At 38.2% G+C, this 17,799-nt stretch overlaps 1 protein-coding gene across 1 annotated transcript in view; it reads left to right on the top strand.

Moving 5' to 3' along the window:
• The first annotated feature begins 10,680 nt into the window (after positions 1 to 10,680).
• The window catches only part of LOC123763961 (glutathione hydrolase 7), a 60,284-nt gene continuing 53,165 nt past the window's right edge, over positions 10,681 to 17,799 (top strand). Inside the window, exons 1-2 of the mRNA XM_045751335.2 lie at positions 10,681 to 11,079; positions 15,528 to 15,706. Coding sequence (XP_045607291.1) covers positions 11,043 to 11,079; positions 15,528 to 15,706 — 216 coding nt within the window. The 5' untranslated portion in view covers positions 10,681 to 11,042. The remainder of the gene's footprint in view (positions 11,080 to 15,527; positions 15,707 to 17,799) is intronic.

The raw sequence follows: 17,799 nt of genomic DNA, 5'->3' as shown, positions 1-17,799 counted from the left end.
CCGCCTCCGATGCTTGCTCTGTCAACGCCTCTTTTTTGCCAGACTTCTTCGTCTTATTGCGGCCAAAATATACCACTTTTATTATTATTTTCCTGTGATCAGGGAACACAAATGAAATCTTTTATAAGAAGATTTTTTTTTTTTTTTTGTGCCTGTGGGTGTTGAAGCAACCCGTCCTCTTAAAAAGAACATCACTTTTGGCTGGTATGCGCGATATGGCTAAATTTGGACGTAATTTGAAATGAAATCGACTCACAAAAGTGACGTTCTGTTCTGTTTTCTATTTGAGTCGTCCACCTTACGCGCAGAGGTTATAAGAGGACACTTTAAATTCACGTTTTTCATAACGTTTTGAAACTTTATGAGAATTTCCTGCCCACCTAACCTATCAGAGGACCCTTAACTTACTGTTGTTGAAAAAAGAAATCCCAAATTTATTTTAATTTTTTTTTCATTTTCAAATTACGTCCAAATTCGGCCATACGGGCAAACGGCCAAAAGCGACGTTCTTTTTAAGAGGACAGGTTGGTTGAAGGCCATATAGCCCAGCGGTTAACGTGCTTCCAAATTTTTGCTTCCTATATTTATTTCTCTCTACTAGCCCAGCTCATAATCTCACAGTACCACATTAAATGGTGATGGGTGTTTATCTAATTTTTATTCTGACATTTTTTGTTTTGTTCTCGCACATTCCCTGTTAAGTCTTGTTTGCTCACCTGAGAGACCCTTGCATTTATATTGATGAATGTTGTAAGAACGATGCAGTACTTTACACTCTACTCTTGTTGTTGGAAATGATAATTTGATATAAATTGACGTCGATGTTAATAATACATGAAATTTGTTGTCGCCACAGTACAGAATGATGAGCTGAATCACCAAATACTAGACAATAATGATAATACTGTAATAATAATAATAACAGCAATGGTTGTAGACTGGAAGTGTAGCACTTGTTTACATGATCCATTTATATGTTATTGGGAAGGAAATTGTGCCTTAGGAATTTATCTGCATGTCTATTGTTTGATCATGTGTTTTCTTGCCCTTTTTTTATATATTGGGTCTATTTGTTAGAGAAAATATTTAGAATTGTAATTTAAAAAATGTATCAGTAAATTACAATCAGCTAATGAAACCTCCATACAATTCTTAATGAAAATTACTAAAATCTAAGAAGTTAATTTCCTTCATAATTAGGAAATAATAGTACAGAATAGTGCTAGGTGGTTTTCATTCTACTGTCTTAATATTAGGTACATTACATTTAAATTTATTATTATTATAGCTTTCAGGGCTCATTTGAGCATATCACCACTGAACCAAGATCAACAACAGTTTGATCTTTTTTTGGAAAGTTTAAGTCTATTTTTCTGCAAATTACCTTGTACATTTTTTCCTGAAATCATAATTTATTGCAAAATTTACAAAGTCAGTCATTTGGTGAATGTTTGACACCATAGAAATGCTGTTAAATTATTGGGAATAATAATAATAAATAGTAACACTAGCTTTCTTAAGAAAAGCTGATTGACAGTGATTGAAGGTTTGGCATTTATCAGAGCTAGTGCATTGAATGAAGCAATATATTTATTTAATTAAAATGCAGTACAGTATTATAGATATAATTGTGACCTTCGTGAAGGAAACATTTTCTGTACTAATCATGGAGGATTTGGGCATTTGCCAATTATTCTTTGAAGTGGATCAAAATTCAGTTTGGTCAGAAATAGTGTTATGAATTTAAACTACCTTGTAACACTGTAAATAAATTATAAATACATTTGAAAGGTTACTGTGCTGAATAACCAGTTGTTCAAGCACAGAGCTTTGCTGAATAACCAATGGTTTAAGCACTGAGCTTTGCTGAATAACCAGAGATTCAAGCACTGAGCCTTGTTGAATAAAAAGAAATTATTAAAGTAACATTTATTTGATGTAACTCTCTCTGAAATAGATCCATGATACAAGGTTTCTGTAAAATGAGTTGAATACAGTTATCTATTTAGAACTCGTATTATACTGACAATATTTAAAAATACTGTATTGGTTTTACCTTCAGTTATACCTGACATAAAATATTAAGGTTAGAAACCCAATACAGTACTGGATGCTTAATGTTGTTTTCAGTACAGTACTATACTGTACAGTATAGTGCAATACAAACATGCTGCCATTTACTCCTACAATAAAATCATTATTGTGTGTTCCTGACATGTTTTATGATAAAGTACAAACAGAGCATTTCTTGTATAGCCTTTTATGTGTCTAACGTTATGAGCAATTTGTATTATTCAAATTGATTTACGGAATCCATTTATAAAATTAAATTTCTATGTAAACCGAGAAGTCGGTGTAATCAGCAATCTTTACTATGACATGTATTTGGCACTTATGCAATAAATTCTCAGAATTTTGTTGGAATCTTATTCTTTATTCATAACTACTGTATTTATAACAAGTTTACTAGAATTAAGGTCAAATGCTCAGAAAATGAACTTATCTCCAGTAGATACCTTACTGTTCTCTCATGTACAATATTACCTTCTAGGATGGCTACCTTCGGTGGCTTCCCAAGCTACCAACCTGGTTATCAACGAGCCTGAAGTGCTACACTAGGCAGTTTGAGTGCCAAGTGCCTACTTGTTATCCAGGACAAAAATCTGACCAACAAAGTTTTAGTTTAGTTCATTTATTATGCACCCCATACCCATCTTGTGGGCGGTAATGGAAAGGGTTACAGAGGCACATAATGGGCTCAGGGACTGAACCCCACAATTCATATAGCTAAGCAAGTTACAATCTTGATGAGCTAATTACAAAAGTCAATGCACATCGTCACATCAGCAATGGGCTCAAGACTGACCACAAGTATAGTTTCTAATTTAAGCAACTGACATACGTGGAGAGCTAGTGTCATAATTTATAAGCTTATCCTATGCACTGCCCCCCATCCAATGGGAAGCGGTGGATAGGTTATAATCATTCCAATATTATCTACAGTTAGCAAACTGGGGAAATTTGGTCAAGACTTCTGGCAGCAAATAATTTTAAATAAAATATTTACACATCTCTTGAACATTTGTTATAGAGTTGTCTCTGAATTCATGTATCTTTTCGCACTCCATCACATAGTGACGGCGGGTGTGCAAATAATTTTGTTGACAGTTTACATTTGGTCAGGTCTACATCAGCAGATAACGATAATTTCTTGAGATATTTGTAACTGAGTCTAAGCTGGGCAGTAGTAACATCTAGAAGTCTGCTGATTTTATTGGATGAACCATAGATGTGATGAATCTCTTGCATGATAGTATGATGATAGATGGAATTACTGGTGTCTATTTCACTTTGTCTCATATCTACAAGATTTTGTTGAAGTTCTTGGTGTACTATTGCTCTCAGACTGCTTATTGACAATTCAAGATTATACTCAGTTTCTCCTTTAAAGGCAGATTCTTTGGCTAACTCATCAGCTCTATCATGCATTTGGAAGCCAATATGAGATGTAGTCCAAATAAAATGAAGGCAAAAGAATCTGGGGTTGGTTAATGGAATAACCCAGGTAAAAAGGAAAATCACCAGAAAGGTAGTGTCTCCCCAAAATGGCCAATTGCATAGAAATACTGGTAACTTGGACATAAATTGTTGTATGTACATGGTTGTTGTCCAGACTCAATTGACAATCCCCCTGCTTTTTAGGGTTCTTCCTTGCTAAAGTTCAAGAGTCCACTCCTTGGGGAAAGGGCTCTAAATATCACTTAGGATACCAATACAAGAACAAAAGGTCATGAGAATGAATTTACCAAAGATTCTATCTAGAGACAAGCAACTCAAAAACTAAGACTGCAAGACACGACTATTCTGAAAATTTGGACATTCAAATAGGAGGTAGAATGCAGTGGAACAATGTAGTTAAAAACATTACGGAGCAGGGCATTGTTTCATTATTTTATTAAATTCATTCATTATTTTAACAGAAGCATGACTAAGTAAAGACCATACCCAACTTTACAACTTAGCCAGTTATAAAGCCATAACTGTAGGCCAAGTAAGAAGTGGCACAGCTATCTGTTACCAAAATGTCTTCATTTGCACTAGTGATAGAGACGACTACTGTGAATATACCATTGCTCAATTCTCAATTAAATCACTTGAATCCTCCTTGACTATTGATGTTATCTATAGATTTCCCAATACTAATACAACTACATTCTCAGATAACCTAAGGAATCGGCAGATCCAGCGCCATCTAAGAGTCCGCACCCGAACTGCCCGGGAATCTTACGTAATATGGACAATGCCATTTGGTGGTGGCTATCTAAAACTTGCAAATGGCTAAAGATTCCTGCCTTGGTCAGCCGGATACAAGACACTCCGTACATTGACAACATCGCACACTAATATTTTTACCACTTCGGAAACCAGCTTTCGACGTTTCGCATATGTGTACGTGTTCCATATTAAAACGACAATATAATGCTATTAACAATTAAAATCTTCTATTTAACAGGCATATAGTTATTAAATGAAGTTTAGTGATGTAATAGACATAATCCGGAGTTGGTAAGGACGCTGCCCGCCAGCGTAAACACAACACACCCGAATGCCCACAAACACGATACAACGCACAAAACACAACACTTCTGTCAGTTTTTGGATAAACTCCTTTTATATTTATTATGTGAGAGTTATACTTGTATAAAATGATAACTATTATAGGTAAGCGCCTAATATTTAATATTAATCAATAAAAAAGAAGTCAGAAGCCACACGCCTGTCTGTACATGTCTTTTGTGTAAAAGTATTTTGGGCGCTCATGTACTTGTGCGCTAGCTGGCGTTCACAAATGTTCTCGCCTACAAGCATTAGAATTAAGCAAACGAATTAATTTTTTCATTTATATACAAGAAGAGAAGGCTGCCCTTGAGTCTGTAATATTCATCTGATCACTGGTCTCCCATTTGTTCCTCATTGCTTTATCTTACTATTATTGAATGTCAATAACCGTATTATGAAATTTCAATTTCTTCTATTTCTTTCTTTATTATGCACCCCATACCCATCCCGTGGGCGGTGGTGTAAAGGATTACAGAGGCACATAATCGGTTCAGGAACTGAACCCTCTAGTTCGTTTAGCTAAGCAAACAACAATGTTTGACGCTAGTTAAAAAAATTATTAATGTTGTATACACATGTACACACACTCATACATACATGTACATATATATATATATATATATATATATATATATATATATATATATATATATATATATATATATATATATATATATTACATTTTCAAAGACTTTAGTTCACAAATACACAACTGATTAGAACTTACGTATCTCCGATTTTATATCTACATTTGAGTGAGGTGGGAGGGGTGATGTGGCATTAACACAAGACAGAACAAGAGGGGATATTAATAGGGTATTAAAAGTATCAACACAAGACAGAACACAAACAACGGGTATTGAATAGAAGTGTTTGTAGAAAGCCTATTGGTCCATATTTCTTGATGCTTCTATATTGGAGCGGAGTCTTGAGGTGGGTAGAATATAGTTGTGCAATAATTGGCTGTTGATTGCTGGTGTTGACTTCTTGATGTGTAGTGCCTCGCAAACGTCAAGCCGCCTGCTATCGCTGTATCTATCGATGATTTCTGTGTTGTTTACTAGGATTTCTCTGGCGATGGTTTGGTTGTGGGAAGAGATTATATGTTCCTTAATGGAGCCCTGTTGTTTATGCATCTCTGACCAAACTAAGTTCCAAAGGGTAACGAAGGACACTACAGCCGAACTGAAAGCAAAGGTCAACAAACTGATCGAAACTGTGAACGCCAAGAAATCCGGACTCCACCTGCCAAAGATCACTGGGGAATATAAACCTGGATATGCGTATGGAAATGTCAAGACACACAAGCCTGGAAACCCACTCCTTTCAACCCAATTCTTTTCAGGGTTGTCAACTCCACACTTGTCCTACAGCGTTAAATTTGCTATCATTGTGATCGCAATTAAATTCCCTATACGGTCATATACATATAAACGTAGAATCATGATCGCGGCCCACACCAAGAGTGTGTGACGTGGGCGATTACACTCGTCGTGTCAACAATACAATAGTCTATCCACTAAGTTACAATACAATGCCGTTCTTCCAAATAGGCCATGTGCTTATTAGAGAAAACGGAAATTTAATGGCAAACATTTTCATATTATCCCCAAGTCGCTCGAATAAGAATTAAATAAATAATAAATAATAAATAAATTTCTATTCAGGTAAGGTACATACATACAAGGTAAGATACAAAAGTTGATGGATTTATAGATAGAGCTAGTACATACAATGCCTAAAGCCACTATCACGCAAAGCATTTCGGGCAGGAAAAACACTAAGACTAAAACTTAATACTAATTATTTATTAAGTCGTACTCTTGGAATATCAAAACTGTATTTGTTTCTGGTGTGGTGCTTATGAATTCTGTTACAACCTTCAATGAAGTTTTTGAGGTCAGGATTGGCATTACAATTCAGCGCTTTATATATGTATAATACACATGAGAGAACGTGCAGTGACTTAATATCTAGCATATCCTACCTTCCTCTTAGCAAACATGGACACAGCACCACCAGAAAGCAAGAAACTCTCATTCAGGCTACACAGTGAATCAGCTTTAGGCAATCTTTCTAATGCACTTCACAATATTAACTGGGAATCTGAATTTAATAATACGCAGGATATAAACTCATTAACTAACCTCTTTCTCTCCAAAACTCTAAGCCTCTACAACACTCACTGTCCCCTCCTTACCAAACAAGTAACTGATAAAAGAAAAAATAACCCGTGGCTCACAAGTGGCATAATCAAATCAATCAACAAAAAACAGGAATATGAAAAGAAATTTAGGTTTGGCCTAGTTACAAAGGAAGTAGTTAAGAGGTACTCATCAGTGCTTACCAGTATCATAAGAAAAGCAAAACTTTCATATTATGAGACTAGATTCAAAGAAGCAAAAGGCAACATGAAAAGCGCATGGAAAACCATCTCTATTATCCTAGGAACTAAACAACACTCCCACAACCAGATATCACTCTCTAAGGATGGCCTTACACCGTCATCTGATTTAGAAATGGCGAATGAATTTAATAGCTTCTTTTCATCAGTTTCATCTTCTCCTCTCACCAGTCAGCCCGACAGATGTTGTGTCCATCATACACTCACTAAAAACCAAAGCTGGGAACATCAGTGATATACCATCCATTGTATACAAGAGCGCCTCCCATGCCCTTGCGCCACCTATAGCTCTGCTGTTCAACAAATCCCTTGAGTGCCATACCTTCCCTGATATCCTTAAAAAAGCAAGAGTAACACCAGTTTATAAAGGACGTAATCCGGCAAAACTAAACAATTATAGACCAATATCAAACCTACCCATACTATCAAAAATATTTGAAAAAATTATCTACAAACAGCTTTACTCCTACCTCGTAAAATTTGACATTCTTAGCCCCTGTCAGTTTGGCTTCCGCTCACAAAAGAGTACCAACGATGCAATTATTAGTCTCCTTGATATAATTTACTCAGCCCTTGACAAAAATGAGTTTCCGATTGGACTCTTCATTGACCTGAGAAAGGCCTTTGATACTGTTAATCACGATTACCTCTTATGTAAACTCCATCATTATGGAATCCGAGGCCATACACTGGACTATATCCAATCCCATCTTAGTGATAGACACCAATGTGTAGCCATCAATAATATAGCCTCTCCCACTCTACCAATAACCGTTGGAGTGCCACAGGGCAGCATTTTGGGACCTCTCTTATTTCTTATTTACATCAATGATCTGCCTAACGTCTCTAACATTCTGAAACCTATTTTGTTTGCTGATGATACTACCCTCATCTACTCTAACCCCAACCCACATACACTAAATAATGTTGTTAATAATGAACTAAAAAAAGTCCACTTATGGATGTCAACCAACAAACTAACACTTAACATAGAAAAGACCTACTACATCTTATTTGGAAGCAAATCTACAAATGCAATTCAGCTTCAGATAGACAATGTAAACATTAGCAATAAAAATGATGGAAAGTTTCTTGGCCTATTCCTATACAAGAGACTCAACTTCAGTACCCACATACAACACATAACTAAGAAAGTCTCTAAAACAGCTGGTATACTCTCCAAAATCAGATATTATGTACCTAACTCTGCTCTCATCTCTCTGTATTATGCACTAATCTATCCCTATCTTAATTATCCCTATCTTAATTTAACAGTCTCCGTGGTGTAGTGGTAAGACACTCGCCTGGCGTTCCGCGAGCGCTATGTCATGGGTTCGTATCCTGGCCGGGGAGGATTTACTGGGCGCAATTCCTAAACTGTAGCCTCTGTTTAACGCAACAGTAAAATGTGTACTTGGATGAAAAAACGATTCTTCGCGGCAGGGGATCGTATTCCAGGGACCATAGGATTAAGGACTTGCCCGAAACGCTACGCGTACTAGTGGCTGTACAAGAATGTAACAACTCTTGTATATATCTCAAAAAAAAAAAAAAAAAAAAAAAAAAAAAAAAATTATGGTATCTGTGCATGGGGTTCAACCACTGCAAACCACCTCAAGTCCATCATTACCCAGCAAAAATCTGCTATCAGAATAATAACAAATTCTGCTTTCAGACAACACTCAGCCCCCCTTGTTTAACTCCCTAAACATGCTAAACATAATCTCACTCCACAAATTCTCTTGTGTCAACTACATTTACAAAACGCTGTTCTTAAATGCAAATCCTGCTCTGAAACTCTCCCTGGACAGATGTAATAGGACCCATTATCACCACAACAGAAATAATTATCTCTTATTTATTTATTTATTTATTTATTTATTTATGCATATACAAGAATGTACATAAGGAATGTGAGGATACAAATATGGTAATTACAGTCTTGTAAAGCCACTAGCACGCGCAGCGTTTCGGGCAGGTCCTTAATCTAAGAAAATTTTAAGGAAGTAAATACTTGCAAAATTTATAGACAAAATGATATCCCCAGAGTCAAACTTAATCTGTTGTGTTGATTTAGGGGCGACGACGATCGTGGGATCAAACTTAATCTGTGTAAACACTCTATGCAAATAAAGGGACCCAGTCTATGGAACTCACTCCCTATTGAATTGAAAAGCTGTCCAACTTTTGCATCATTCAAAAACAATACTAAAAAGTACATAATTTCATCTTCATAGTTTTTTACCTTTATCTTTAAAATGGCACTGTATCTATTGCTACCCAATCTCCCAATCTTTATGTACCCAATCTGTACATCTTTATCATTGCGATCATTGCTGTCTTCTTATATGTGCTGTCAATCTGCTGTATGGTGTCTATTAATCTTGTTTAAATTACCAATCAAGCTGTCAATGTAATCAATCAGAGCTTTAATATACCAATGTGCTTTAATATACTTACTAATCTCTCTCATCTCATTTTTTTCTTGCAATGTATTTGTTACCATTTTATTAATTCTGATAGAATTTACCTACTTAAAATTATCTGTTAGATTAAGGACCTGCCCGAAACGCTGCGCGTACTAGTGGCTTTACAAGAGTGCAATTACTGTACTATGCTATGTATTCTCACAAACCCAATGTAACTTCTTGTATATAAATAAATAAATATATATTCAGAGATTTGAGTAGGGGTATCGAGTGATGTCTGGGGCCAGAGTTGGATATTGTCCTAATAGGAGCTTTGTGTTGAGTAATTAGATGACGTAAATGATTTTGGGTAGTAGAACCCCAAGCACAAGTACCATAGTTGAGATATGGATAGATGAGAGAGTAATAGAGTCACCAGGACAGGGCGGGGTACATAATATCTGATCTTAGAAAAAATGCCAACAGTTTTTGAAACTTTTTTTGATATATTTAGAATGTGTCGCTGGAAATTCAGCTTGTGGTCAATGAGAACGCCAAGGAATTTTAGTTAGTGAGTTAGTTAGTTTAGTTCATTTATTATGCACCCCATACCCATCCTGTGGGCGGTAGTGGAAAGGGTTACAGAGGCACATAATGGGCTCAAGGACTGAACCCCACAATTCATTTAGCTAAGCAAGTTACAATCTTGATGAGCTAGTTACAAAATTCAATATAAGTCGCCACATCAACAATGGGTTCGAGATCGACCTCAAGTACAGGCTCTAAATTAAGCAACTGACATATGTGGAGAGCTAGTGTCACAATTGATATGTTTGTCCTGCACACCGCCCCCCATCCAGTGGGAAGCGGTGGATAGGTTACAGTCACTTAGTTACTACCTACAGTTAGCAAACTGGGGATATTTGGCTAAAATTTCTGGTAGCAAATCATTTTGAATGAAATATTGACACACCGCTGGAACATTGGTTATAGAATTGTCTCTAAATTCACGTATCTTTTCGCACTCCATCACATAGTGACGGAGGGTGTGCGAATAATTTTGTTGACACAGTTTACATTTGGTCAGGTCTACATCAGCAGATAATGAGAATTCCCAGAGATAATTGTAACCGAGTCTAAGCCGAGCAGTAGTAACATCTAGAAGTCTGCTGATTTTATTGGATGATCCATAGATGTGTGGCTCCTCTTGAATGATAGTATGATGATAGATGGAATTACTGGTGTCAATTTCACTTTGCTTCAGATCTACAAGATCTTGGTGAAGTTCTCGGTGTACTTCTATGTTATGAGCGGTGTGTGGGTCGGAAGGTCGCTGGCAGCGGTCGCCGCCTCCATCATAGAAGACGGAGGAGTAGTGGTAGAGGAATGTTACACACCGAGGGATGAGTCGTTGAAGTTCCCAGCTCCTCGTTCCCACAAGTCGGGTTACATCCTTGGTTCTGCCTTGATTCAGTAGAAGAGATAATTGACCTGCTTTTACTTGAAGGAGGACACTTACTGACTTGATCTTCATCTTGGAGCAAGTTACTTTACTTTAGCTGTCATAGAGGAGCAGCAGTAAGGCCACTGATGGGTGTCTGCCAAACATCATGACTTTAGGCCAGAATTCAGCAGACGGTTTCTCAGGTGTGTCAAGTTGGTGGTGATATATTACTCTAAAGTTTACTTGGAGTGATGGTGTGTTTGGGTTGGTAGAGGCTCCTTGTGGGGGTGGTATTGTTAGACACCATGTTGGAATTTGAGCCAACTGTCATTTGGGTCAACCCATATATCGTATTCCAAAAATGTCCAACCATATTGGAACAATGTCCTTAAATAAATAAATAAAAAACCACTGCACTGCGCCAAACAACAAATGCTGTTTTGAGATATGTCCGTTTTTTTAATTAGGTTATATTTTAGTGTTTCTTAAATGTTTTTATCACTTTTGAAATGAAAATAGTTGAGTTTGGAAACATTTTGACATTAACCTTACCGGAACATTTATAAAAACAAAAATATGTCCTTAACAATTGCACTATTAAGTTTTTTGCCAAAAACAGGTGTGCAGTGTAGGGTTAAAGCTCGAGCAAAGATACGTGTAATTACCTAAGTTACCTAAGTGTAGTTACAGGATGAGAGCTATGCTCGTGGTGTCCCGTCTTCCCAGCACTCTTTGTCATGTAACGCTTTGAAACTACTGACGGTCTTGGCCTCCACCACTTTCTCACCTAACTTGTTCCAACCGTCTACCACTCTGTTTGCGAAAGTAAATTTTCTTATATTTCTTCGGCATCTGTGATTAGCTAGTTTATATCTATGACCTCTTGTTCTTAAAGTTCCAGGTCTCAGGAAATCTTCCCTATTGATTTTATCAATTCCTGTTACTATTTTGTATGTAGTGATCATATCACCTCTTTTTCTTCTGTCTTCAAGTTTTGGCATATTTAATGCCTCTAGCCTAGGGGAGTAGAAGAACTCCCAGAACCCCATCAACCAGGTATCAACCTCTCCTTGTAGCTCTTGCCCTTCAGTTCTGGGAGCCACTTAGTAGCTTAGTGTGTTTTTATAATCGCGCGCTCAGACTAATAGATCGATCAACAGAACAACTCTTTCAGAACAATGTTTATTTCATGTAAATATGTTGATAAACTTAAAACGATAAACATAAATGAACAAATCCATAATATCCGTGATGTGGATTCGAACCTACTTCCGAGAGCACCCCAGACGCTGCCTTACCCTGGTTTGGGTCGAGACACTAACCAGGGTAAAATCCTAGTTTGTGTCTTGGAGAGGCTGCAGGATCCAAGTAAGTTCAGTAGAACTTCTGGTTTCAACTCCCTTTTTTTTTTTTTTTTTTTTTTTTTTTTTTTTTTTATTTATTTATTTATTTATTTATTTATTTTTTTTTTTATGTCGTAGCTGAGTCGATTAAGGCAGCATCTGGGATGCTCTCGATCGTAGGTTCGAATCCTCATCATGGCCCTTGTGGATTTGTTCATTTGATGCATCACACTATTGTGATTTCAGTGTGTAATAGTACTGTAAACTTAAATTTTACCCGAAACACTATGCGTATTAGTGGCTTTAGGTATTGTATGTACTCTATAAATCCAACATTATGTTTATAACTCTTCATCAATGTATGTACTTTTACCTGAATAAAAATTTGAATTTTGAATTTGAATATTTTATATGTTTCAAGAAAGAAATATAATCTTCATTTTAAATTGTTACCATTGACATATTTAGAGCTCAAGTGAAGATATACGTGTTTTTATAATTGCGTCCAGTAGCTTGGCAGTCATGGAGTGCAGAAGCCTCTATGCCAATATATTGTGTAATATAATCGTTATTATGAGTGCATTAAATAACCACTAAGAATTTTCAAAGATTTGATTTATAGATGCAATGCAATCAATCTGAGCTACCTATGTGCTTTAATATACAGTACCTACAAATCTCTCATCTCATTTTTTTCTTTCAATGTACCTGTTATCATTTTAAAAATTTTACTAGTATTTATCTACTTAAAATTCTCTGTTAGATTAAAGACCTGCCCGAAACGCTGCATGTACTAGTGGCTTTACAAGAATGTAATCACTATGCTATGTATCGTCACAATCCCAATGTACAGGTACCTTCTTGTGTATATATATATAAATAAATAAATTTACTCATCAATGCTGTCTAAAATAATTAGAAGAGCCAAAATAAAATATGAAAATAAATTTACCCAAATTAAGGGCAACATTAAGAAAACATGGAGCACTATTTCCCAAATATTAGGATCTAAAGAGATTTTGAATAAAAAACCAATATAGTACTCCTATCCAATGATGATGATGTGCTTTCAGCCTCTGACACTGCTAATGAATTCAATAGGCTCTTCTCATCCATTGGGACATCCCTTGCTCATAATATTCCATCCTCCCTAACTAATATTAAAGACTACCATACAGGTAACTATCCAGAGTCTATGTACCTAACTCCTACTAACTCTACTGATGTTAATGAGATAATCCTTTCCCTTAAAACAAAGTCTAGTGCCCTTGATGAGATACCATCTCTAATTTACAAAAAAGCCTCTAGATTACTAACTCCTGCCATTGCATTGCTCTTTAACAAATCACTTGAAATCCAAACCTTTCCAGATATTATAAAAAAAAAGCAAGAGTAACCCCAGTCCATAGTTCTTTTTAATGATATACTGTGCACCTCTCCCTTTGTGTGCTGTGTCCCATATAAGAAAAACAAAATACAAAAGATATTTTCCATTTTGTGTGTGTGTTATTATTACCATGATTATTATTGTATGTTATTATTATCTTAACTCTTGTGGGTTGTGTTGAGATCTGCTATTTGTGTATTTTAGTTTGTGTTTGATAAGGAATTAGGTATGCTTAGGGTGCCTTCTCGCCATGTCCAGTGGCTGGGGGGAAATGGTGCGCTGAAGCTACATAAACACCGTATACCCCCCGAAGTGGCAAGGGAAGCTAGGGGACAACTAAAAACTAAGTACTGTACTACCTAATAAATGCCACGTAACTTACCTTGCCTTTAAATATCAATGCATGTCCTGCTATTTTTAAACAATGCTGTTTGTTGACCAACTTGTATACTGTTATTTTCTGTCATGTTCGCTCCCCCTTTTTTTATTCCTTTTTTCGACACAATTTATACTTTAATTTCAATTAGTCTTAAGTTTTAGTCTAAGTGGTTCCCCCCCCACCCACACCTTGCCCGAAACGCTATGCGTACTAGTGGCTTTAGTATTGTATGTACTAGCTCTATCTTTAAATCCAACATTGTTTGTTTCTCATTTTCTATGTATGTGCCTTTACTTGAATAAAAATCTAATCTAAATCTAATCTAAAAACTACAATTTATAGTGTAGTTATTATGTTGAACTCAAATTTTTCTGCAATGTAACTATTAATAAGCTTATCTCTATCTGTTAAATTAAGAACCTGCCCAAAATGCTCTGCATAATAGTGGCTTTGCAAGAACATAAGAACACTAATGTTATGTACTCTCTCAACCCAATATACCTTCTTGTATATAAATAAATAAATAGACAGCTGATTGAAGGTTTGTAGCATCCTTTATGTTGTTTATTCTATGAAAATTCTAGTGTCTTCTGCAAAGGATGATACAGTACTGTCTAAGCTCACTTATCTGAATTATATGGGATGGACCCTCTGCCAGATAAGAAGTTTCAAAAGTGAACATATTTGCATTTTTTTTAGCACAACCAATATACTGTAATTTGAATTTCCACACTAATTTAAAAATATACCATTGCAGTACTGTAATTTAAAACAAACTTCAGCTTGCCCTGTTGTAGTTTTTTTTAATTGATGCTACATACAGTACTATACAGCAATGTATATCTTCAAATAAATACTTCTTGAAAATTTACATAACCTAATGCAACACTAAAATTACTGTATAGAACATGATCTTGGCAGTCTGTTTTGACTGCCATTGCTAAAGCTTCACTGGTTGAAGGCTCTTGGCTTTCTGGTGAGGGTTCACTGACTGGCTGTAAACCTGCTTGCAATATTTCTAATTTGTTGCACTGTGAATTGTTACACAAGCTGTGTGGTGCTGTGCAAACCACTTGTACACAGCCTCATCCAACTGTACATTTGCGTGGAGGCTTCAAAGTATTTTCTGCTAGTACTTGCACCCTCACTCTCACTGGTTAAAATCTATTCATCTTTTTGTTTCTTTATATCTTGGATTATTAGTGACCATACCAAATTTCTTGGCAACACTTAGAGCTGACCAGCCATTTTCACAGTTCTATAACAGCTATAACACGTAATTATCTGTAACCCTTGAACAGCAGCTATGGTCATACCCGCCTGTGTGAGTTTCCTGGAGTGGGTTTCCAGCCTGTTTTCAGTTCTGAAACGGGACTGTGCGTATCTGCGATTCATACTGGACTTGTTCTGTCTGAACCCCTGGGTCTTTTGCCCCTCCAATAGAAGATGAATATCTTTAAGTGTCTAGAGACGAGATTTTATCCAAATGTGATCTTTTTAACTGTGTGATTTTTTTTTTATACAAATTATTAATTTTTTTAGGTGGAGACTACCTGACAGAAGATACAGTTCTTCGGTCATATGCCCTCTATCCTACCAAGAAGCGCCGCTGTTGTCACATCGATGGGGACAGCTTCACCATCATCGGCACATGTTTTTCCATTCTTACTGTTGCCATTACAGTTGCTCTTATTATCCAGATACACTATGGTAACCCAGAGGTAAGGTTACACACTAAAGATACCTGTACTAGGAAGCAGCAAGTATTGTCTTTTTTTCTGTGGAGAGCCTCTTTGGCCTCTGAAGCTATTGGGCTAATATGTGATATATTAGACCAGGGCATTAGTCACTGAAGTTTGTCATTGACAGGAATTAGTCAGGGTTAGGCATCTTGAAAGGTAGGCATAACAAAACAGACTCCACAAGGTAAGAAAATTGCAACCAAAAACCAGAGAGGCAGAACTCCCTCAAATCCCAAGGAAGCAAGCAAACGTCACACCTTGCTGCTGCGCCGCTCATCCGAGCAGCACTCCCCTCCTTGGGAGGGGGGATGGGGGAGCCCCGGACCCCCGTGCCGGTTACTCAGCCACTCCAGTTTGTTGGCTAATGGAATCTGGGGCGATCGTCAACTCTGGCCTCAGTTTCCTGGCAGTGTTTTGCCTTAGTGGTGTCCTCTGCAGTTTCGTGGTGTGGAGGCCAGATGTACCTGAAGTGTACCGGGGCTACATGCACTTAAGGCAGCTTTCCCTAAATGCCCTGTGAGTTCTACCCTTGGGTGTTATGGTCGTCTTCCCTGGTGCCTTCGGGATGTCATTTCTGTAGGGGTTTTTGCTGCTCAGCATTTACCCCGCCCTTGGGGTCAGTGAGAAGAAAAACTTATACCATTTTGCAAGTCTACCTGAAGGGCGAGATTGAGCGCCTTAATGCGTGCTTGTTTGCCCCTGTGCAGCCTAGGAATGTTGGCCTTGTGCAGCAGCATGTTCAGGTTCCCTCCCCTTCGGCGTTTTAGGTTGCTGAGGATTGTGCGCCCATTGGCATTTGACTTCGGTTTTGCTCTTCTTGAGCTTCTTTTTGGCTTCTTGAGCTTTCCTCAGACTGGTTTGAGAAGGATGTGGGGGCGTTTAGTTGCGGACCTTTGTCTGGGGTGCTGGCCTCGGCGGCTTGGGCGTCGGCCCACGCTGTTTAAGCTGTTTGCTCTGATTCTCAAGGAGGCAGTGTCTCTGTTCATTTGCTTCTTCCCTCACGTGCCGGCAGACTGTGCTATCTCTCTCTTTGGAATCAGTTTGGGCCTGGATCTTAGCTTTTCATCGATGTTTTGAACTGTGCAGTTAGCGGAGACTGCTGTCGCACAGTTTCTGCAGGCGGCTTCGTCTACATGTGGATGGACGAACCAACAAGTTCGTCCTTTGTCGAACTTGTTGGTTCTCCGGGGTGGCCATTTTCGGCCTTCACAGAAGGCTCTTGCCAGAGCTTGGGGTTCAGCAGGTTGGGGTGGGATATTGGTGCCAGCTTCTGAGTTAACGTTTTTTTCAGAGCCGGCGTCGTCTGGTTGGCGCAATGATCGTCAGCTGGCTTCTCGTCAGGGGCATCGGCCCTTTCGCGGGTTGCCCCTTTGAAGTTCCGATGGGAGGAAGGCTTGTGCTGTTTCCTCATGCCTTGTCCCACGATTCGTGGGCATTTTGGGTCGTCTCCTCTGCCTGTGGTAGTGTTGAGTAGCTCCTCCTTTGGGGGGTTCGGGGCTAGCGAGGCCGGCTTCTTCCCCCCACGATCCGTCAGGTCATCTTGGAGTGCGCTTGGGTGTGGTCGAAATGACCCTGACCCCACAGGTGGGTTTCCCGACTGTTTCTAGTGCCGAAACAGGACTTTGGATCTGCGGCTCATTCTGGGCTTGTCCCGTTTGAACCCCTGGATTCCTTGCCCCTTCCTTTTGGATGACCACTCTGTCTCAGGTCCTCCTTCTCTTGGAGCTGGGTGCCTGGATGGTGTCCCTGGATCTCAGGGATGCATAATTGGCATGTTCCCATTCATCCTGGGGTTCAGGGACTGGTTAGGCTTTGTGGTGGGGGTCATGTTTACCGCTTTCCTTGTTTTCTTTTTGGCTTGAATCTGGCATCTCACGTATTCATGCATCTTACCCGGGATCGTCTCTCCACCTCTTTTGCGATCTCTGGGTTCGGCTTGTGGGCACCTCACTGCCCCTGCTGCTCCGTGGAGCTGCTGCATCTCCAGCTTCCTCTTCGTTTTTTTCGGGGTTCAGTGCCTAGGTGCTTACCTGAGCCCTCGCTTGATGTGTTCATGGATGTGTCGTCTCTTG

Source organism: Procambarus clarkii, chromosome 23 (assembly GCF_040958095.1).
Source record: "Procambarus clarkii isolate CNS0578487 chromosome 23, FALCON_Pclarkii_2.0, whole genome shotgun sequence".
NCBI lineage: Eukaryota > Metazoa > Arthropoda > Malacostraca > Decapoda > Cambaridae > Procambarus > Procambarus clarkii.
This window is presented reverse-complemented; position numbering and strand designations above follow the sequence as displayed.